At 37.3% G+C, this 25011-nt stretch overlaps 1 protein-coding gene across 1 annotated transcript in view; it reads left to right on the forward strand.

The window, feature by feature from the left end:
• The first annotated feature begins 5932 nt into the window (after positions 1-5932).
• nek7 (NIMA-related kinase 7) overlaps positions 5933-25011 on the forward strand; it is a 66259-nt gene continuing 47180 nt past the window's right edge. Inside the window, exons 1-2 of the mRNA XM_026236028.1 lie at positions 5933-6256; positions 23336-23426. Of these exons, the coding sequence (XP_026091813.1) occupies positions 23373-23426 (54 nt within the window). The 5' untranslated portion in view covers positions 5933-6256; positions 23336-23372. The remainder of the gene's footprint in view (positions 6257-23335; positions 23427-25011) is intronic.

A 25011-nucleotide genomic window follows, 5' to 3' on the forward strand; every position in this document is an offset into this window, starting at 1 on the left:
TCTATCTGTCTGTCTGTCTGTCTCTATCTATCTGTCTGTCTGTCTCTATCTGTCTGTCTGTCTGTCTGTCTCTATCTGTCTGTCTGTCTCTATCTATCTGTCTGTCTGTCTGTCTCTATCTGTCTGTCTGTCTGTCTCTATCTATCTGTCTGTCTGTCTCTATCTGTCTGTCTGTCTGTCTGTCTCTATCTGTCTGTCTGTCTCTATCTATCTGTCTGTCTGTCTCTATCTATCTGTCTGTCTGTCTCTATCTGTCTGTCTGTCTGTCTGTCTCTATCTATCTGTCTGTCTGTCTGTCTGTCTGTCTGTCTCTATCTATCTATCTGTCTGTCTGTCTGTCTGTCTGTCTGTCTGTCTCTATCTATCTGTCTGTCTGTCTCTATCTATCTGTCTGTCTGTCTCTATCTGTCTGTCTGTCTGTCTGTCTGTCTGTCTCTATCTATCTATCTATCTGTCTGTCTGTCTGTCTGTCTGTCTGTCTCTATCTATCTGTCTGTCTGTCTCTATCTATCTGTCTGTCTGTCTCTATCTGTCTGTCTGTCTGTCTGTCTGTCTGTCTCTATCTATCTATCTATCTGTCTGTCTGTCTGTCTGTCTCTATCTATCTGTCTGTCTGTCTCTATCTGTCTGTCTGTCTCTATCTATCTGTCTGTCTGTCTCTATCTATCTGTCTGTCTGTCTCTATCTGTCTGTCTGTCTGTCTGTCTCTATCTATCTGTCTGTCTGTCTGTCTGTCTGTCTGTCTCTATCTATCTATCTATCTGTCTGTCTGTCTGTCTGTCTGTCTGTCTCTATCTATCTGTCTGTCTGTCTCTATCTATCTGTCTGTCTGTCTCTATCTGTCTGTCTGTCTGTCTGTCTCTATCTATCTGTCTGTCTGTCTCTATCTGTCTGTCTGTCTGTCTCTATCTATCTGTCTGTCTGTCTCTATCTGTCTGTCTGTCTGTCTGTCTCTATCTGTCTGTCTGTCTCTATCTATCTGTCTGTCTGTCTGTCTCTATCTGTCTGTCTGTCTGTCTCTATCTATCTGTCTGTCTGTCTCTATCTGTCTGTCTGTCTGTCTGTCTCTATCTGTCTGTCTGTCTCTATCTATCTATCTGTCTGTCTGTCTCTATCTGTCTGTCTGTCTGTCTCTATCTATCTGTCTGTCTGTCTCTATCTGTCTGTCTGTCTGTCTGTCTCTATCTGTCTGTCTGTCTCTATCTATCTGTCTGTCTGTCTGTCTCTATCTGTCTGTCTGTCTGTCTCTATCTATCTATCTATCTGTCTGTCTGTCTGTCTGTCTGTCTCTATCTATCTATCTATCTATCTATCTATCTGTCTGTCTGTCTGTCTGTCTGTCTGTCTGTCTGTCTGTCTCTATCTATCTGTCTGTCTGTCTCTATCTATCTATCTGTCTGTCTGTCTGTCTGTCTGTCTGTCTGTCTCTATCTATCTGTCTGTCTGTCTGTCTCTATCTGTCTGTCTGTCTGTCTCTATCTATCTGTCTGTCTGTCTCTATCTGTCTGTCTGTCTGTCTGTCTCTATCTGTCTGTCTGTCTCTATCTATCTGTCTGTCTGTCTGTCTCTATCTGTCTGTCTGTCTCTATCTATCTATCTATCTATCTATCTGTCTGTCTGTCTGTCTGTCTGTCTCTATCTATCTATCTATCTATCTATCTATCTATCTATCTATCTATCTATCTATCTGTCTGTCTGTCTGTCTGTCTGTCTGTCTGTCTGTCTGTCTGTCTGTCTGTCTGTCTCTATCTATCTATCTATCTATCTGTCTGTCTGTCTGTCTGTCTGTCTGTCTGTCTGTCTGTCTGTCTGTCTCTATCTATCTGTCTGTCTGTCTCTATCTATCTATCTATCTATCTATCTATCTATCTATCTATCTATCTTTTTTATTTAGTATTTTGGCCTTTAAATAGGCTCTTATTGTTGTTTATGTTTTAAATTTTGTAAATTCAATATACTGTACATGCACAAATGACCCAAAATGCTATAATTCTGAAATCACACAGCAGGTTAAGTGGCAAAACTTCTTGAAATAACATGATCAAATTCATATAAAGTCTGTATTATAAATACAGAAATTATAGACAATTCCGATCACAGTTTTGCTAAAATTTTAATCAGGACTTCTTAAATCATATATATTATTAGTATTAGTGTTTTATTTTAGCAACTGCACAATTCTAACAAATTTGACATTTATTTTAAAGCTTTGCATATGTTTTAGTCAATGCTGAATTTTGCTTATAATTAAATAATGGATGATTAAATATTTAAGGAAAATGTTGTAATTAAGAAAAAATGCACAATATCTAAGAGCTGGCCCTCAAGTGATGATGAATAACTAGATGTATATATGTGTACATTTAAGAAAACATAGAAAACAAAATTCCACAACTGCAGACACACAAGCAAACAGAAGCAGACAAAAGGACACACATGTAACAGTATGTGTGTGTTTACATACATAAAGATGTGAAGACTTGATTTGAATAACTGTTTTTTTTATTTTTTTTATTGACAGTCACATTAATAAATCAAATCAAGCTGGCTGTTTTTTTTTCTACTATGCGCGACCCTTTCGTGCAGTGCCAAAAAAGCTCATCGTCTGGGGCTAAAGACAAACAAGACCCGAAAAAAGACACATGGAAGCTCATCTACATTCCAGAAAAAATATGAAATCAAACAAGGTTTTTGGCAAAACAAATATCTAAAAAAATAAAAAGTTAATATTACGGAACCGCCGCGGTTCTACTTTTAGAACAGTCGACACAATCTGATTATTACACAGATTTCAAGACAACAGACTGCGGTGTTGAACCAGAGCTCCCGTGTGCAGTCACAAGAGCTGCCTCTTATCCATCGATCTAATTATTCCCTCAGAAACCAGAAATTTGAAGATACTAAAGACAGTCCCTATCTGTCATGGAGCAGCATTGATCTCATTGAGAGCAAAATGTGGGTGTTGAGGGAGCCCAATATAACTCATGCCATTAAATTCCAACTTGCCGTTATTCTCCAACAGAATTGACAGATTTTGCGCAGACGTTTCTTTTAATCTTCACCGCTTGTTCAAGAAGAGGGGAAAACACACAGTGTGTGCTTTACCTTTCTCATATGGTATTTGTGAGGAGGTTAGCAGAACTGCTATTGAAGTGTCAAGACAGAAAAAAAAGAAAGAAATGCGGCGCACAACACTTGTTGATTATCAACTGTCAAAATGTAGGAGAAAACATAGTTACTTTCCTCATAAGGAAGAGAAAATGCTCCCCTCAAATGCTCTGACTGAATGAAATACTACTGTATAGTATCATGATGAAATTTTACTGCTGACAATACGTAATTTTGTATATATGAAGTGTTTATGCTGTAAGAGATGTAAACAAGAAAGCCTATCTTTTTTAATTAATTTGACACTAAACAAGTTTATATATAGATATGCTGATATGATGAATCTTTTGAACCTAAATACAAAGTTATGTTGTCTAGCATGGTTCACAAACAATCTTTGAACGTGCACTCAAGGTAATACAGGCCTATCAATATCAAAATCAAGGAAAGTTGGTGGATAAATAAGGGTGAACTTGTGGCTTTGCGTATAATTAAGGAAATCACAATACATCTTGAGGTTTATGCTGTTTGTTCTTATAGGATGAGATCATATTAGGTCTGATATGATCCAGCTGTAATGACTTTGGGGAAAACTGAGGGTGTTTTAGAGCGAGACATTTATAAATAAAACAAAAAACACAAAATGAGTTCATATCTACACATATTTAAAGACTATATGTATTGGGAAACCTTTGAGGAATTTGCATTCCAAATACATAGACATTAATATGGAGTTGGTTCTCCTTTGCAGCAATAATAGCTTCCACTCACAAGATTTTGGAGTGTTTCTGTGGGAATTTTTGGCCATTAATTCCATAGAGCATTTGTTAGATCAGGCGCAGATCTTGGACGATTCTCCAATGCAGTTCAAAGGGATTCAGTGAGGTTAAGGTCAGGGCTCTGCATGGGCCAGTCATGGATGACCTTGCTTTGTGCATGGGGCACAGTCATGCTGGAATAGAAAAGGGCCGTCCCCAAACTGTTCCCATAAAGTTGGAAGCGTAGCATTGTGCAAAATGTCTTGGTATGCTGAAGCATTCAGATTTTCCTTTACTGGAAGGGCCCAGCCCAACCCCTGAAAAACAACCCCATACCATATCTCGCTTCCATCAAACTTTACAGCTGGCACAATGCAGTCAGGCAAGTAGCATTCTCCTGGCATCTGCAAAAAACAGACACACCCATCAGGCTACTGATTCATCACTCCACAGAACAGGTTTCCACTGCTCCAGAGTCCAGTGGTGGCTTGACATCACTTTACACCCCTCCATCTGAAACTAGGCATTGTACTTGGTGATGTGAGGCTGGCCTGAAGCTCCTCAGCCAAGGAAACCCACTCCATGAAGCTCCCGCTGATATTAATGCCTGTGGAAGTATGCAACTCTTTAGCTATGGAATCAGCAGAGCGTTGCTGACTTTTACACACCATGCACATCCGCATTTGTGACCCTGCTTTGTGATTTTTTTTTTTTTTTTTTTTTTTTTTGTGGTCTTCCACTTCATGGATAAGTTGCTGCTTCTCCTAAATGCTTTCCAATAATACCACTTCCAACTGACTGTGGAATATCTATCAGGGATGAAGTTTCACAAACGGATTCATCCTGCAGTACCACACTTGAATTCCCTGAGCCTGAAACATTGCAGTTTTAAATGAAAGTGAGTGTTTCTGGATGTGCATTGTTGTATTTGCACCATGACAGCAGAGGGACGGCAAAACTAAGCAATGTGCTGCTAAAGGTGCTCTGCTGGGCAGTAAAAGTCTTATGGACCTCTTTAGATGTGTTATTTACCTTTATACTTACCTTGACAGTATGTCCATGTTCCCATATATATATATATTACTGTGTGCTGTATGAAACTTCTCCTTCAACAAGTCTTGCATTAGATGTGTAGGATAATGTTTCTGCAGGGTCAGTATTTAAGATGTTAATTCCAATAAATGTGTCTGTTTTATCTACAGAATTTCCACATCTCAGCATGAAACTTAGATTGGAACAGATTAATTGAAATAGAAATAAAACAGTCCTGGAGTAAAACTTGAATAGAAGTGAGGTGAGCATAGCCTTTAATAAAATAGAAGTGAAGTGAAACTTACAGGACAGAATAGAATAGATGTCAAGTGCAACATACATGAAGTGATGTGGAAAAGAATAGAATATTAGTGAAGTGAAACAGAATATAATAAGAAAACAACAAAACCAATTGATTTACGATAGAGATGTGGTTACATGAAAATGAACAGAAATGAAATTAAGTGAATCTTGTAAAATTGAACAACATTGAAGTGAAACAATAGAGCTGTGACTGGGGCAACTCTTCTGTTACCATTGCACCTCATCTAACCCATAAATTAGTACCTCACATAAAGTGAACATATTAGTTCCCAAACAATACACAGTAGGCCTATACCTTTTGAAAAGAATTGTCCCAAACACAGCTTTATTTCCAAGAGTGCAGGACAGAAGTGAAAATAAAAGAACACTGAAGCATGGCCATAACCACGTCTTGATTATTGGTGGGCGACTTGGTGGTTACGGCCCTGCACTGAAGTGAAACTCACAAAATAGAACGGAAGCGGAAAGAACAGAGTACAGAAAAGTGCAGTGAATTTAGAAACGGATTCAAATAAAAATGAGGTGATGCGAAACAGAATAGCAGCGCTGGCAAAATATAATAGAACACTGGTGGAGTGCAACAGAACCGAATAAAATAGAAATCATGTGAACTTTCCCTGGAGAATGGTGCAGAAGTGAGGTAAAAGTTGTAGAATGAAGTGGATTAGAGGAGTGTGAAGGGAGATAAAACAGAATTGAATAGCATCCTTCCGTGCTTCCTTGCTCTTTCTCTGTGAATGTTAAAGTTACTGGTCTGTGTGGAGTTTCCCGCCCCTCTTCAGCGAGCATGCTGGGACTGGGATGTGTGTTTAACTCAACACTGGTCAGGAATGGCGTGTTAAGGAGCGCCACACACACACACAACACACTCCCTCTCTCTCTGTAGGCGCGTCAACAGCTCGCGTGTGTGTCGCGGCGTCGCTCAGGAACTCAACAGGAGCCCGACCTTGACAGACTGAAAGACCGTCCTCCTCATCCTCATCCTCAGCGCGAGGTCCAGTTCAGCGCGCGTGAAGCTCAGCTGGCACTTCCTGGTAAGAGTTTAGCTTCATTCCCTCCTGTCAACTTCAAAAACTTCACTTTTACAGTTTACTGTCACGCGACAAGGACTTTCTGTGTCGACGAGGAGTTGTGTATCCGACTAACATGTTCTGACAGCAGAAAGTGCTGAGGAAAAAGTTGAGATAACTTTGGGCTAGTTTGTGTTAGCGCGCTAGGCTAATGCAGCTGTGGCGGTAGTTCACCCAAGACAAACATCTAAATGATTTGATTTCACGCTCAAAGAAGCGTTATTCACTCGGACGGTAACTTACACCGTTGAGAACGTTAGTTTGAAGCTGTTTTAGAGGGTGTCGGTTGTGGTTTTAGCAGTGACATGGCACTGTGCGTTGTGTTGTGGCTAAGCTAACGTCTGTCAGTGTGACACATGCGCTAGAAATGTGAGGAGAAATTCATTTTTAATTTTTAATTACTCTGACACTGACCAAATAACTTTAAACCAAGATAGCAAAGGTATTTAATAATGGTTTTCTCTAGAAATGTCACAAAAAAGCTGTTTATTTGAGAGTGAGGCATTTCGTACTTTGGCAACACTTTCCAGCTGTTGACAGCAACGCGTTGGTACTTGTTTGCGATCTTGATGAACCCTGTTTATAATAGTAACTAGCAATGACATAAGTGAATTAGGAGGAAAGTTCATCATTACGTCTTTTTGGCACTCACATTTTATGTAAGCAGAGAATATTGTAAGTTTAAGCAATATTCTACCTCAAAAACACAGTGGACGGACAGTGGCTTGCTGTTTGGTGAATTCTGGGTTTGTCAGATTCACATTGGACATGAATCAGCACAAAAATTAAAATAATCATGGCTGTGGCTTAGCTTGTTATAGCATATCATTCACTCTGAAATTTATCAACTCACTCTCATGTCTTTTCAAACACGTGTTATAAATTTGATATTAGAATGGGAGACTGAGTCATCTTTTGGTTATTGTTGTTTGACGGATGCAATGAAAGTAAATGGGGACCACAGCTGTCAGTCACAACATTAATATTTCATGTCTAATTATTTACTTATGTGGCAAGTAGCCATGTAATAAGCGGTATAATGTAAATCCAGGTTTATTCTGAGATAACACCTGGCTGGATGTACTATATCCCTTACTTATACTACAAAATGATTGATACACAATTGATTCCATATTCCTTTGCAAAATTGTAATTTGTGTAAATTTATAATCTTGGTGTTGCTAGACAGTGGGTCTTAAATTCTTTTTAAAAGTCTTAATGTCTTAAATTGAATTTCCTTATTTTATAAAAATACTTTTTAAAATGATGATTGTGTAAAGAAATTATTAAATTAATCGATTCTCACTCAACATATAAATTGCATTTTTTATGATATATCAGCCATTCAACCCTCTAGATATCGATTAGGCCATTGCAAAACTCATTTTGGTCGAATGCTAGATATTTCAAGGTCAAGGATAGATATTGTATGGTCTTAATCATTGAAGATTATGATGATATTTGAAAATATCCATTCATTTTAGATTTAGCTGACTCACATATTTGGCCTTGCATGCATTTTCTTGATATTGTCTTTATCAGCATGTAATTACAATTTATTTTAGGCTGATCTGGCACAATTTGAGTTTTCTTCTTTGCACATTTTTCCGACCTTTTTCGCCTCTCTCATTGCTTTAGATTTCCCAGGGGAATGAAGTCTTTCGTGGGATAATTACACGATGCATATGCCACTGTAGACACAGTAATAGAGATGCTGACAGACTGCATTTATCACAAAATATGTGAAAACTGGAGTAAATATGCACTGTGATCCAAAAGAACAACCTCAGTGTCTTCGTACGGACTGCTGTCGGCATTTCTTATGTCCTCGCTGCAAACGACACTTAATATTTCACACAGGATGACACCGAGAGAAGGCAAGAGGATGTTTGTTTTGAAAGCCTGTCTCTCTTAATACGTAATACCCAGAGTGTTGCAAATAGCCAGGCATGCCAGCTTGGCATACTAACACTCATCAGCTTTCTGCCGAGTTTCTTTGGCTCAAGGGATGTCGTGGTCTGTGGCTGGAGTGAGACGTAACACCCCCTTGTTCTGGGATCTTGCGCGACAGGACCCTGCTCTCTGCACTTAATCAGTCAGGGAAACAAACAGCTGGCTCGAGAGCCGCAGGAGGAAGCTGTGGCGCTTCTTTTTTTTTTTCTTGCTTTTTTTCAGAAGTCATGCCAAGTTAGAACTTGAAAACCTTTGGTGGTGTCTTTGCAGGGCAGTGAAAAAAAAAAAAAAACTTTACACGTGTCTGAAGCCAAGCCTGGAAGCTCGCGGGGTGTTTGAACTGCTCTGGAAGGTCTGGAGATGTGGGCCGGTTCCTGGGCCCCGCCGCGAGCAGGCATTGGTGGGGGGCCAAGGGGGCGTAAACCGAGGGCGAGTGCCACCATACTGTGAAGGCTGGGCTAGTGGCCAACATTGTTGACAGTTTAACAGTGAATAGTTTACAGCACAGCATACTGCATGCTGTAAACAGTGGTGAGCTACATAAGGCTCTTTATCGTACTTGGGAATCCTTGAAAAAACCAGCATCTTTAAGCCCCGTATTAGAATAAAGCAGATGGCTTGGGCCAGTGCGGCTCGGGAAAAAGCAGGAGATGAAAGCAGGCCAGTTTCTTTGAACAAGGAGTCTGTCACGTTACTATCTCCAGGTCTCCGGGTCAAACAGTGTACTGTGCCATGCATTTTTTTCCCACATCGGCTTTGGCCAAAAATATCCCAGGGAATCTCATTAATATTGATGTGTGATGTTACAAGCATTTTAACAGGCCAAATGTGTTTTTAATGGTTAAGATCTTTTGTTATCTTTGAAGTGTTTTTTTTTTTTTTACTGTGTCATTTGTCTTGACCATTTGTCATCTTTGACCATGAAAAGTACAACAGTAGTAGAAACAAAAGACAATATCTGCTGACTTTACTGGTGGAATTGGGTAGAATTTAAATGACTTTTAAATAAGTAAATAAAAAATAAAAATACTTTTTATTTTCTAAAGACCTGAACAAAATTTAGCAAAAATAAGCATAAACGACTGGCATTTTGGCAAAACTGTTGCACTTTGTTTTTATTTATATATATATATATATATATATATATATATATATATATATATATATATATATATATATATATATATATATATATATATATATATATAAGGTAACAGCTTAAATCATTTGTGGATTAATGCGTATTAGAGATGCGAACCGTTTAAAACGATTCAGTTCGATTTGGTAAACTGAATGATTCGTTCGCAAACCGGATATCCAGACTGCTTTGATTTGAACTCTCTCTCACACAGACACGGAAGAGAAGACAATGCTGAATAAAGTTGGCGTTTTTGCTATTTTGGGACCAAAATGTATTTTCGATGCTTCAAAAAATTCTAACTGACCCTCTGATGTCACATGGACTACTTTGATGTTTTTCATACCTTTCTGGACATGGACAGTAGACCGTACACACGGCTTCAATGGAGGGACTGAGAGCTCTCGGACTAAATCTAAAATATCTTAAACTGTGTTCCGATGATAAACAGGTTTGAAACAACATGAGGGTAAGTTATTAATTACATAATTTTTCTGTCTGGGTGAACTAATCCTAATCCAGATTTTTAAAAACAAATAGGCTAGGCCTACTGGAACGCAAAAATTCAAAATCTGACATTTTCTAGAACAGAATCCAGCAGGATCAAATTAATGTGTGCAACAGTGTTTGGCTGCAGCAGCGCCGATGGATGCGGTTCAATCACTGCGCAGTGCAGTCACATGCGCGCCACAGTTACATTTGGGATAATTTTATTTTAAATGCCATAATGTCAGTTGAAAACATTGTAATTGTGTTTTAAAATACAACAACAAACACCAAAAAAACATTTAAAGAGGCCCGTTCAGCGGTCGACAAAGTAAAATGTGTGTGTGTGGCTTTTGAACATCCTGTCATGCCGGTGACTGCTGCCTGCAATAGATGCATTTTTCAGCATTATAGTTAACGATTAACCGATTAATTGATTGTTAATTTAATCGATATTTTACATCCCTAATATATATTATTTAAAGCTTTTTGTATCAACATACAGAACAAACTATTACGGTTGCCATACACCTTGGAATCGACAATGTAGTTTGGGCTCAAATAAACATACTATACCTACCAATTGTATAACATGGAAAACTCAAACAACCAGGTTTAACCCTTTCGCACGTGAGTTTAAAATATTCTATCGGAGACCCCGGTATGAGTTTCTTTAGGCAGCTGTTATTTTAGAATGTACCGCCATATTGTTTCCATGGCGAAGCGTCATGCTTGACGTGACAACACAGCCTCAATAGATCTGTATGACACATGATTCGCTTTTATTTAGTTTTTCCAGTTTATTTCAAAATATTTGCAAACAGACTCACTATATTATGATATATCTGATATTCCGATTCTGAAATATGTGCTAGTAAATATATTTGGTAGCTTAAACACTTTTATATCGCCAGTGTTAGTTGATCTATACCGGGTGATGGGCGTCGCCATGTTAGTTTGCGCTGAATTCGAGCTGTGGGATTTACAACACGCAAATTCATCCTTTCCTCCCGAAGCACGTTGAAGTAGGCCTCCGGTAAACTCGGAGAAGGGCAGGGTAAACTTTATACTCTGTATCGGTAACCCCGCCCCCAGCCCCTGGTGAAAGTGGTTCTTTCTTCTGACCACTTTTCCTGGTTTGGAGCTGGTTCTTTTGTTGTCAAAAGACAAAGATCTAATTTGAAAGTAGGCTCTGGCTCCGAACCAGCATTCAAACTGCCTTGGTGGAAAAGGGGTAATACAGTACAAAGCAATCCAAGCCTTACGATCTTCGTACAACTACAGCGTTTTTTCCAGCACCTTTATCTCACATGAAAAGGGCAGATCCTTTGCACCCCATTAAAGATTCACCAAAGATATTCTTTTTAAGTTGTGCTCTGTGTTCTGAGGAAGAAGCGTTGGCTGATAGTGGTATGAGATGGTTTGAGTTTTACAGATGTATTTTCATGAAAGAGGTGAAGGGCAATTGATGACTAAGTGTAGAAGGGTTTCAGAGAACGGAAGTTTCTAATGGTAGGTGTGGTAGAGAATAGTCCTCTCAGGGTTTCTGTGAGCACCTCACGGCAGGAACGTCCAATATCAATAAATGGCCCCATTGAGCACACCTTTGTGACTCCTGTTCAACATCCATTCCATTCTGTTGAGTTGCGTTCACCGTTTTAATTGCCACTATTTAATTAGTAAGGTTGACTCCTCATCCTGAATATATATATTTTTTTACTTGCAAATTCTGCGCAGGATACACATGTAACTGCTAATGATCAGCCCATACGGCAACAAGAAACCCAGCACTATTTTCAAGAAGTGCTGCAGTAAAGACGAGTTGTTCAGACAACCTAGATGATTAATTGATTAATTAATTGAGACTTTTCATTCAATACTAAAATATTGCAAATATTGGTTATAATATTAGATTTTATGTATATAAATTATATATAATTATGTATTCTGTATATAACCGATTCATTTTAGAATAGAATAAATGTTGAACACCAATATTGGTAATATAATACATTTTAATGTAGATTGATCTTTTTAATTGTTGCACACAAATATTAGCCAAACTACTAGAAGTTTTATGTAGATTTCATTTTTATTTGATTCTTTTTCATTTCGTAAAAACTTTTGCACTAAATCATTGGGTAAAATAGTTTTTTGCAATTTTTGCACTTTTTTTATTTAGGTTTTATTTCTATTTTTTTATTGAATTAAATATTGCAAACACAAATATTGTGTTAAATGTTTATTTTGTACATCCCTGATTTTGACATGGTTTTTATAAAATCTGAGATATTACATCTCTTTGCATTTATATCCCCTGTATCATTCAGACTTAGAGAAAAACATGTTTCTTTCCTCGAATGAATTGTGACGTTGACGAACTGTCAAAGGCCGCAGAAGAAATGGTGTTATGATGATATGCGTCTGATTATAGCATCATGAATATTCCAGAGAAATGAAGCATGATCAGCATCTGTTGTTTTGGTTCTGAGGGATACAGAGCATAAAGGTAATAATGTAGCGTGTGTTCAGTGTTTGCTGGGACGCCAATGAAATCGTCGTCAAACTTTTAGTCACTCCATACGCTGAGGAGAAAGGGCTCAGGAGCTAAAGATGGAGGGATATTCAGGACTGTAGGCTCCTGTTAGTGTGATTGCAGTGGGCTTGACATCTGGCTGCAGCAAATAAAAGGTATTTAGCCCTGAAGTGGAAGTTGTCACATGCCATTGTGGTCCGAGGTTAGCTGGAGAACGTTGTTGGCAGTGACATGTTTTAGTCCTCATTATACCACGTGAAATGGCTTCAAAACACTTCAATATTTTGTTATATAAGTATTGAATGAAATATTGCACAAATATTGGGTAAAGCATTGGTTTCTTATTTACTCTTTTTAATTGAATTGGATTTAAATGAAATAGGAGTATGCTTATCAGCATTTATTTCCACTGAACTCACTGTAGTGCATTCTGGGAAGAGTACACGCACTGCTTCCTTAGAATTGGGGATAGATGAGGTATCTCATTCAGTATCACTTTTTAGATCAGAGCTTTTGTGTTTCAGTGAAAAATGCTTTTTTTCCCTCATATTCTGTTCTTGATGACACTTGTTATTTATGTAGAAGACACTGTCAAAACAGGTGCCTGCAGGTGCGTGCCATCTAGCTGAGATCTATCAGATTAACATCTTTATGCTGTGCTTTCTTCAGAAGTCAATCAGGAAGTAACATTGATTCATTTGACAACTCATTGTTTTTGTAAGTCCATTATGTTACAGAATGACTATCAAATGGGTTTTGTAATGTGGGTTTGAATAGCTTTTGTGGCTCTGCAGCTTCTTTACTGCGGCGCAGTCAGATCAACCTGTTTGTCCAGGTATAAGGTTGTCAAGTAAAAGACAATCATTGTTTGTTTAGTGAAACAGTATATTTGTTCTATGTCTTGGTGTTAAGACTGTATATCATCTATTCTCTGTTTCTCGGTTCAGTGACTTTTGTTAATGTATTTGTATCACTGAATGGCAATCTGGTATGTTCTTTCATAATTCACTTTCAAATCAAGTGTTCATAGAGTGTACTGTGAAAAAATTGTACTTGCATTTAAAAAAAAAAAAGAAAAACTTTCTGTCGGTCTGAAATGTGGCAGGTGGGGTTTCAGGTTAAACATCATAGTGAGGCCATCTATTAAGGTTTGCTGACACTTCACCACTCACTTTTTCCACTAGTGCCAGACATTGGCACAAGCTCATTTTGTATTTAAACTATGATGCAGTGTGTGTGTATTAGGGATGGGATGGTTCATAAATAATAAATAATCTTTCATTTATACAGTACAATATGCAATGCTGTTTTCCATTTGATTACTTTATTCAATTTATGTACCTAAAAACTAATGCTAGACTTACCTAAAAAAAAAAACAACACCCCCAAAAAACCTAAAAATCCCAATAACGCAACTTAAAGCTGTTAAACACAACCCTTATATGACCCCTTTAAAGCATTTTCCTTGTATTATTTCTGAACATAGAAGATATTTAACAAGTGATTTTGTTTAACATTTACATCATGTTGACAGCATCATGTGTGGTGCACATGGAATAAAAAATGTGTAACTTTTGAATCATGTTGTAGTTACATTTTCAAGGTGACTGGTCAAAAATAATAAAAATTGAGAATCTTTTTTTTAAATTGTTTTAGCTTTAGTTTCAATTAACAATAATTATCCCATTACATTTAAATGAAAAATTGGTTCTAAAATAATTGTAGACACATATAAAAAAAATACATTACAATGAACATTAAAAACATCTTATTAACTTTAAGAGGTCTAAATGTTTTCCATGCATTTTGAGGAAATGTTTATTCAAATCGGTCATCTTTGCGCAGACAAACAGGCTAGTCAAGTTACCTCTAATGGATTATTTGCATCACTTTAGGACTCCCTTCACCGCGCTCAAGCTCTGCACATCAAACAGCGTTCAGGAAGATGCGTGCCCCTGCAGGATAATTAACTGTTCCCTCTCAGACCATACACTATAAAGCACCTGCAGGCTTGACGGCGCACTCACAAAAGCTCGAGCCCAGAACTGAATCATCAGACTGGCCCTCGAGAACACACACAATAGGCAGTAGGCCGAGGTGGCCCGGGTCTATTGCTGCCCTGCCAGCTCTTCTGAGCACCGTCCTTTTGACTCAAGGATACGTAAAGTGGATCATTACACCTGCACGCACTCCAGCCTCCTACGCCGTGCCGAATGTTTGTCTGTGTGATGATTGAAGGAGCCAGACTTGGATGGGATACAAACACATGCACTCCGTTACTGTAGTGGGTTTCCGACCCCAAAGCAGAGAGGTAGGGCATCTGTAGTGCTCTCAAAAGTGTGCTCCTCTGAGACCTGCCGTAAAATAGAGTCAGGTATTAAAGGCAAAGGCCTGTGCACTACTTTGTGTGTGGCTATAAATCAAAGCCGGCCCTCACATGCAGAGGCCATTTGTGCTGTGCTATTTACTTCCGCTGAGAAATAATCATTACCCTATAAAATGTGAAAGTGAAAAATGTAAAGGAGGCCTATAAATAGGCGTAGAACAGGAATATGGATGGCCGAGCCAGACTCCCTCAAGACCACAAGACTTGGTTCCTTATGGAAATACAATGGTTGCAGGCTAAAAGAAAGAAGCCCTTTAGATGAAGCAGTGGGGATTTGCAGAATATTATTCAATTAGGCTGCATTTGTTATTTTATATATGTAAAGCTTCTGGAAAGTTAGAGATTAATGCAATTATTTGAAATATTCTTACATTAATACAAGAGTGTAAATGAGCATCTGGTGCAGCATGCATTTGTGTAAAGCTTAATTAATACTGACATTGATTAAATCCTACATAGTTATAATTAAACCACATACATGATGTGAACCAGTAGAAAAATTACCTAGCAACAGCCAAAAACAGCCTATATTTAAAATACTTATCGGATTATAGTTACTGTTTTTTGATTACACAATTATGTATTATTCATGCAACATCAATAAATTATCATAATTTATTGATTCTCTCTGATTATTTTGAATTTTCCTTTCTAAAATAGCCCACCACTTGTATGCAGGTGTAATGATCCACTTTAAGTCTTCCAGTTTTGTGGACATTCACACAGGATTTGACTACTGGACTTACAAAATTTTTTAACACTTTCTCTTTTAAACTCTTTCTGCTGCTTGTAAATACTACCGTGCTTTGTGCACACCCTTTTTTGACGGACATTAAAGTTGTTATATTCTAATAATATGATAAGGTTTTTGTTATGTCCAGAAAGAATTCAGTAACTTGATCGATATGAAGTTTGTTATGCAATATGTTTTTAGTTTTAATATTCCGATTGACAGACAGCCTAAGTTTTTGACAGATGTTATAATGTGCGTGAGGGGTAAACTGATTTTTGAGTGTTAGAAAATGAACCGTTGAATAACCAAATTGTCCACAGTGATAAATATCTGAATTGTCCAGGTAGTCAAAAAATACATAAAAATAGCTATTGGGCAAGTTTAAATTCATAAAAAGGCATTATTAAATAGCTGCAGAATCTATAGGACTTTATCCTGAATCTTCAAACATGTCTTGATCTCCTTCATGACAACTCAAACTTCTAGGCTCATGTTTCTTTTCGGCGCTGATTAAAATAAATGTGCGAATGTCAATCCTTTTTAATTTCAGACTGTTCCATCATTAATGATTTTTTCACAGTCATGATGGAAAAAAAAAACCTCCTTATAATCATGGCCATTGCTTTTACTGTATTCACAGGCTCAAAGCGGCCTTTCATGTGCCGTTCGTACCACGCTCTTCTAGTGTTGGCTTTCGTTTCCTTCATCCTCTCTTGGATCAGTCTGTATATGATCTGGTCCATGTGAACACCTGTGAGCAAAGGCTAATTTAAGTCCAGAGCCAGTTAACATCCAGATTCCTTGATCCACAAAAGACCCTCCTCCCTTTCTTGTTACGTCTTTCTTTTTTCATACTTGAAGAAGAAAGCAGCCAAGAATCTGGGAATAAAAGACATATAGGGCAGCCTGCCATCACATGCCCACTTATGTTGCCCTGTTGTGCTATCGGTTCGGTTATGTCTGCTTTTATCATGCTGGACATGGGAGCATAGGGTGAATCTCTTCTTTGAGTAACTTTTCCTGCTTTTAAGAATGCAGTCCATGCTTACTTTCTGGAAGTTTGAAATGAAATCACTGCAGCTTCCAGTAGTTGATGCCTCGTTAAATTGCCAATTACTCCTAATTTCCACATAATTAAAGTATGCATTGATTACTAATGGACACCCACATGAATGAAGACATCTAGCACTTCAAGGCTAGGAATATGAGTTAATCAATAATTAACAACATATTTAAAGAGGGGAAGCTCATAATGTGAAGGTTAGTAATTCAAATATGCAAATTTTGAAGATAAAATTGATAATTTCTAGCTGTATAACTGTTTCAATGCCAGCAATGTTAATTTCATTGAAAAAAAATGAAAAATGATTGTAGGTCCCTACTAAATCTGTTTTGTTTTATTAATTTTTTCATTTGAAATTAAATTCAGTTTTAATGATTTTAATGATGTAAATCAAGACATCAAATTACTTAAAATCATGAAATGCATACAGTTTAACAACTATTTATTAAAGTTTAACAAAAGTTGCATTGTTAGGGTCCTATGTTTCCCAAATTTCAAGCTTTCGGTTTTAATTGATGGGGCTGGGTTTCAAGCTCCATACTTTTTACTGAACTGTGTTTCATCCCTGTAAATGTTTTTCTGGAAGTGTAACACAGACTCATCATCTGAGATGAGAATGCATAATACGATTGACAGACGAGCAGCAAATGAGCTTCCTCTAAATCAGAACCACGATCGTGGTAGAGACAATGCTGGTAGCAACTAATGATCATCAATGGAAAGTGAATAGAAATGATGATTCTGTCTAAGTAACAGTATGTGTTTTAAAATTAAACGCACTAGTGTAAACGTAACCTATGGACATTAGTCCTGGGGACATCATCAGTCTGTCTCCTGTCACATGTAACTTTTTTTGAGTTACACGTGTAATGTAATCTTGTTAAAATGGATTTCATAAAATTGGTATCGAAAAAAGTCTTGTTCAGGAACTGGTATCAAAGTCAAGGAATCTGTATCGGTATTGATATCAAAATTTCTTGAACAATACCCAGCCCTGTTTATTGTTCTTGATTCCATTTGAATGATTTAGACTGATCAAGTTTAAATCCATTTGAATTTAATTGAAAAATATAAAAGCTTGTCTGATCATCAAATTCATTTATTATTTACATGTGTATCTTCAAAAATTATGTTTTATTTGCATTTTATTCTCGGTTTATGATTTAATACAAATTTATTATCTAAACATTGTTAATCTCGCAGCTTTGGAGATAAAGTTCAAGTGAAATTCTGCATTAAATTCCATTTTTAGAACTGGATTCTTCAATTCTTCAATTTTCCCCATTACAGAAATCATAGGGCCCTAAGACTGGGATTAAAACTTCCAGAAACTTCTATTTCCAGCATGAGCACAATGTCTCCAGGCTCAGAACCTCTAAGCATCAAGCCACAGCTCTAACTTTTTTATGTTAGATATAAGAAAAATAGGATGTTCAAAAATGTTAGTGTCATTGAATATGCTGCAGGTGATGAAACTGTTAAAAATGTAGCATCAGTCTGTGCGACTATGCAGCAAATCGAGTTGTTAGTCAGCTCCCAAGCCTCCATTCCAAGTAGGTTTGCCTACTGTCATCATGGCACGTAATGGCCCTTTTGTCATGCTAAGCTATGTATAGCTACTCAGTAGTTGCCGCGGCCCCTTTTCAGTATTTTAATTTTACAAACAACGCAGCTGTAAACCACATGTTTCTCGCAGATGCCGTAAATAGCCGGTGGAAAAAGCACAGATGAATGTTTCTGTAGACAGTTGGGTGCTTTTGTGTGTGTGTGTCTTTGTGTGTTTACAGTCTTCTCCAGAGGATGCGGCTCCTGTAATCATTCTTGTTTGGGTGTTTGTGTGCTGATATCATGTGGCATGTTTAATTGATTCTGTTAATGAGGGTGTTGGATGGAAACCGCTGATGCCCTGAAGTCATTTTGACACTGAATAGGTCAATTAAAGGAAGCCTTGCTGCCAGTCTCAATCTGAGCTGCTTGAAACTGAAGTCGAACTAACCAACAGGGAAACTCATCTCGTGCTGCCACTGGCAAATGCAAGGGGTCAAAATGAACTTTTTGACACACCTGCTAGTGCAGAGTGAATTATCCACCATAAAACTAGAAATTTACTTCATAATGTTAAATATATAAAATATATATATATATATATATATATATATATATATATATATATATATATATATATATATATATATATATATATATTTTTTTTTTTTTTATTTATTTTTTTTTTTCAGTTACTTAATTTTTAATTGCTATTATTTGACTAATCTATATTAACATTAAGACACTAAATTATATTGTTTTCATTTCTACAAGCATTATAACATTAGTTTTTTATTTATGCAGTTTAATATATGACAATAATAAGAAATGTTTTAAAAACATTCTTAATAATAAATAGTATTTTTATGTTTTAAGTTTTTTTTTTAAGTTTTATTATACAATTGTTGATTTGCTCTGAAATGTCACATTAGAATAGTAAAATGCGTTACAAAACGCATTTCATGTTCACTTTAAAAGTCAACAGATCGATTGAAATCTGATTTGTCACTTTGGTTCACGTAAGTGCATAAAATTGGGTTCGTTTTTTTAATCATAAAAGAGGGAGAAAACAGCAGTCCTTTTACAAAGGCAAAAGGAGTGTCATTTGACTGCTGTCTCAAACTGCTAATTATTGCGCAGAATTATTCACCTCAGTCGCATTTTGAAGCTTTGTAAAGAAAGAACAAAGAGAGCGTTTCATAAGTATCCTTTTTGGGAGCTCGGGTGCAGTTCATTAATTTAAAAACATACTCTTCCGGTACTAATGACATACTTGTAGAAAGGCTGTTTAAATGTGTGGCTTTAACGACTAGTTCTTCCCCAGAGAAAATGCTTCACGCAGGCAGTTTCTACAAACCTAAATGCAGAGACAAATTTAGCTAAACTGCAAAAATGGCAAACAGGAACAAATCTTTGGCAGCAACAAACCCTTTCCTGCGCGCACTGTCACTCAAATCTCAGTTGTGGGGTTGGTGCTTAATTAGTGTTATTAACCTTCAACAAACCGGGCTGATTTTATTTTGCCTTGGTGACAGCTTCAGCTCCATTTCTCCGTTCACCGGCATGAGGTATTTTAATTGGCTCGAGCTCCTCGATCCACTCAGCCCTGACAACGCACGGAGACGGACGTTCAACGTGGTGAGCGACATGTAAATGGCCTTTCTATGAAAGGACTGTTTTTTTTTTTTTATAACCCTCTCTCATATTTTTTCAGTACAGTGAGGACATGGTGAGCTCACCCGAGCTGCATGTCACAGTGAAGTGACAACCAAGCAATCATTAAAAATTTTGATGGCTGCGGCACACACAGGCCCATCTCCCGGCTTGATGTAAAGAAAAGTGCGCAGCCATCTTTTGTATTTGCTCACTGTCACCGACGAAAGCTCAGGCCTAATTTATTCCTTCTCATCGTCAGCTCTGCAAAGACAACACATCGTCAAGGTTTCTTATGTGTGCGTATGCTTTATTATGCCCACATTAATATCTTGGTTGGCTTTCCAGGAGCACTAGACTAGATTCAGATACTAGGTGCTTTATGGGCAGCTGTTATTGAAGGTTTTTGTTAGGGATGCAACGATACCATTTTTTCGGAACCGATCCGATACCGAAAATTCAGAGTATCTGCCGATACTGACTCAATCTGATACTCTGGTGGAGTTTTTTTAATTCAATGTAGAATTTCTATACTTCGCGTTGACCTGATCGTCACTCTTTTGTGTGTTAAACACAATCTAATACATATAAACAATTTCATTTTAATGAGAAATAACAAATGAAAAAAAATATCTATCTTACTCTGACAAAATACTATTATAAACTAGGTTCATGGATAGTTCAGCAGCAAAAGATAGAAACCAGTTAAATCGAACGATTCATTTGCGAACCAGACATAAATATTACAAAGGGAAGAGATTTTTATACGTAATGTATTAAATCTGTGCATTTGTTTATTGAGCCTTTTCTTTGAACAGTTTTAAACCTCAATTAATGTGCGCACTTGAAGAGAGTTTCATGGTTTTTACTGTAACCAAACACAACATGCAGATTCTTTACTGAATGGAGGATAACAGACAGGCACAGTGGAAAGTGTTTATGTGAACTTGAATTTAATGACTTCAATATTTATCTCTACCTCACATTTGAACTATGGAGCAGCTTCAGAACACTTGAAATATGTGCAAGAAAACATTTTGGTGCTTTATAATGTTTTTGTGCCTTCAATTGGGGTTTTGGGCTCGACAATAACCCAGAATAGTATATCGGATTTGGATCGGTCTTGTCTGAACAATACCTGATCCGCAGAAAATGCAGGTATCGGAGCCGATACAGATCCCGAGTATCGGATCGATGCATTTATAGTTTTGTGTGTGTGTGTGTAAAAGTTAGTTTGTAATTAAGCGATATGTTTTCTTTAATTTAGTAGCCCAAAACATATCTAGAGAGCAGGATGACAGGCATTTTATTATTTAATTATACAGAATAAAATGTGAAAATTTTTCTGAATATAATTTGAATTTGTTCTAAATTTAAAAATAACAATTTAAACTATTCTTATACTGCCAAAAATATTTTAAAACCAAATATACATTTTTCTATGAAAAGGTTCTTGTATGTTGTTTCTGGTACTAGACGGAATGACCACTTGTTGTTAATTAGCTAATAGAGTTGCAGTTAATCTGTAAATGTGCACTAGGTTTGGATCACTTTTGCTGATAATCTGCTTTGAAAATGTTTACTTTACATTTTAGTAGACATTTTTTACCAGATTTTTAGTGAGAAAAACATTAAAGGTTTTGCAAAGATTCTTTCAGTTTTAAGCTAAAATAAAGTATAAATAAAATAATAATATAAATAAAATATAATAAAAATATAAAATATAAAAAGAATAAAATATAAAATATTAAAGTTAAGATGCATGGATGTGTCTTTTTGAAGTATTTACTAATTAAATGTTTCTTATTTTCATTCCAAAAATCAAAAGTGAGTCCACATTTAAGTCCAACTACAAAATGAATGTAAAAAGCACTGGATTTACTTTTGGGTCACTGAAAGAGGCATTAGTCTAAGTTTGAGCACTTTAGTATTTTGCAAAACCTGACTTCATTTAGAGTCAGAAGGAATCCATTTCTAGTTTATAGTGCTTGCAGAACATACTAAATAATAAGTGCTTCTGTTGATGTAAATGTTGCCTTGATACCTAAAACAAAACAATGCAAGATGTTAAATGTTTATAATAAAAAAACCTTCAGAATATTTGCCAAAAAAAATTTCAACAAAGAATATATTTTGTAATAATGTTGGTAACCAAACAATTGATGGTAACCATTGACTTAGTATGGACAAAAATACTGTGGAAGTCAATGGCTACTGTCAACCAAAAATTATGATATGGTAACAATATTTAAAATGTGTTCAACTGAAATATTTAGAAGCGGTTAAGGCTGCATTATTAATCGTGATTGTCATGCGCATTTAGCCAGTAAAGAAGATTCTTTGATTAACAGTAAATCTCCCATCACCTGCTTTCAGTTGGACCAGCATTTACTACACAGAGCCATAGTTTTTTGACAAACTATGCAAAACGCGTTATGAAATTGAAGAAATAATTTGCGATAAGGACAGCTGTTTGCGTATCTTCTCAGTGAACTGCGGCTCTGTGTAGTAAATGCTTCTTCATCTGAGAGCATGTGAAAATACCAAATTTAATAACATGTTTTTACTCCAAACTCACTTCATAACGTCAGTCGAGTGTTGAAATAAATCTTTCTGTGAGATGATGTGGCTTCGTAAACAGAATAATTAAGGCACATAATACTTCATTATATCCGAAGCATTAAGTGTTGATTAGCATTTAATTATAGATATACTTTATTATGTTAAACAAAATGATTAAGAACTCAGATAAACCAGATATTGCAATAGTTGTATGTTTATTAGTCACGCTGAATCAATGAAAGCAGTTAAGTTTTCTGTTTATTTGGCTGCAGCAATAGGCATTTCCTGGATTCCTTGTTTGGAACATATGTTTTCTCAGCGTGAGAGCTCCCTCTGGCCTTTAAATGGAGATTTACTGCTGATCACAGAACTGCTTCAATTGCAGCTTATGCCTAATCGCAATTTATTGCCATTGCGATGTAATTTTGATTAAATGTGCAGCCCTAGAAGCAGTTCATTATTGAGAAACTTCACTAGAAAACACCCTGAATAGCAAACAGTTTTATTGCCTAGTTACTTATTTAATTACCTAAAGTTAATTTTTAATTTCCAGTTTGGAATTTGGTTAAATGAAATCTTTAAATGTGTGTCTTTTATATTCTGACCACATTGTGTTTGGTTACAGACATTCAGAGATTTTTTTTTTTTTTTGCAATAATTTGCCTTGGTGCTCGATAAATGGGCTACAGGTTTTAATTGAGTTTTACTGTTCAATTTGAAGGGTCTCCAGTGTCGTGGCTCTTTGACAGGTCTCATTAACGTGAAAGGTGTCGTTCTCAGTGGATTGGATTCCTCTGGTGAGGTGACGCTGGCCGACTGTTTCCACGGCAGTGTATGATTGTCAGGAGCGCTGCTCCGGACCCTAATTCTATTACCGGGTTCACACATCCGCCTCCACTGGAGATCATTAAAGGAGGGAGGATTTGTTCTTGTAGCCGTGCCAGGAATGGTCGATGCATCTTATTTTGTTTGTTTGTTTGTTTCACAGGGGTGTAAGGGACTGCTGCTGTTACGCTGCTGTTACAATGGACGCCCAATCACAAGGCCAGCAGTCTCCAGTGCCAGTGTTTCAGCCACAGGTTTGTGTACTCATACATAAACACAAACACACATACAGTCTAGCCAAACATTCTTTGTAATCTCTTTATATAGTCATTCTACAAAGCCACTTGAGGGGTTTTTTGGCGTCTACCATCCTGACTCACCACCTGCTTGCTTAGCAGCATGTAGCACGAGCCTGTCGCCCTCTTTCACATGCACATCTGCCCCCGTCAAATCTCCCCGTGTCTGTCAATCCACCTGCAGAGAGACAGGCGGTGGTCTGCTCTGGCTGTCTCTCCGCTGTGCCGAGTGAGAGGTGATAATGAGATTCTGCTCTCTCCTCAAGCACACCGGAGCCATCATGTGTTTCCAGTGCCAGAGACAGAGGTGTTGGAAATCTGCTGCTTTTAGCAGTCTTTTGCTCTCTCTTTCTTCCTCATTCGCTCTCTTAATCTCTCTTTTGTCAGACTTCCTTTTCATACCCTCCAGACTAATTCCCTCTGATCATCCGACTCATTATTGTAAGTCGTCTTGTGGTAGGTCATGAGTTATGTTTAAATTAGAGGTTGAACATTTTTAATGACTGCCGATACCAGCCTTTGGAGTCTTCATTTGATTATCAAATACAATAAAAAATATAGCTGCAAGCAGCGATACCGGGGCCAAGCCCTGAAGGGCTGTAGCCAGAGCAACGAGCGGGACGAAGCAAAACGGCCAAAACGGAACTTCCATCGGATCTACGTGACCCACCCCGGATTCGATCCCACGACCTCTCGGGTTTGGGACGAGTGCCTTAGCTAAGTGCGCCACATTAGTTGACACACAGTTTGCATGGCACAGAAGAGAGGTTAAGGTGTGAGAATGAACTCTCAAAAGCCCGAAGCAGCATTTTAGCCAGATTAGCATGCTACGCTAAAAAATGCTAACGTTGCTCAAAGTTAACCAGATAGCTCAGGAGACCCATTAGAGTCAATAGAAACGTGTTAGCATTTTAGCTAATTAGCATGCTAAGCTAACTAGCATAAATCAACAAGCACAGGCACGGTCAAGTTCAGAGCTGTACACGTCGGGAACGGGAGTGAATATCAAAAATCTGTTCAGTCATTTCTGTCAGGCCCGGTCTGAAGTTCATCTGATAAAATTTTGAACAAAATTGAACAAGATTTCAGGGAGGAGTAGCGAAAAAACTGTATTTCAATCCATTCAATATGGCGGACAGACGCCATATTGGAAAATGAAAATTGAGACATCATCAGATTCGGCATAACCAAAGGAATCAAATGACATAAAAATAACAAAAATCGATCAACATTTACAGTAGTTATAAGGGGTTTTGCAAGAATCGTTATATCTCTTGAACACTAGGTGGCGCTGTCTTCTAACTTCCGGGGTACCTCCGGCACATGTTGTTGATGATGCCTATCGATTTTTGTGAAGATATGTACAGTAGATCAAAAGATATAGCAATTTTTGACAAAATTCAAAATGGCGGACGGGTGGTCCAGGTGGTCTTGACAAAATTGACATCCACAGATTCGGAATGATCTAAAGAATCCATAGACATCAAGAAAATAATTTTCTGATGAATTGTTCAGAAGTTATAAGCAAAAAAGTGAATTTTTG

Source organism: Carassius auratus, chromosome 47, assembly GCF_003368295.1.
Source record: "Carassius auratus strain Wakin chromosome 47, ASM336829v1, whole genome shotgun sequence".
Lineage (NCBI taxonomy): Eukaryota > Metazoa > Chordata > Actinopteri > Cypriniformes > Cyprinidae > Carassius > Carassius auratus.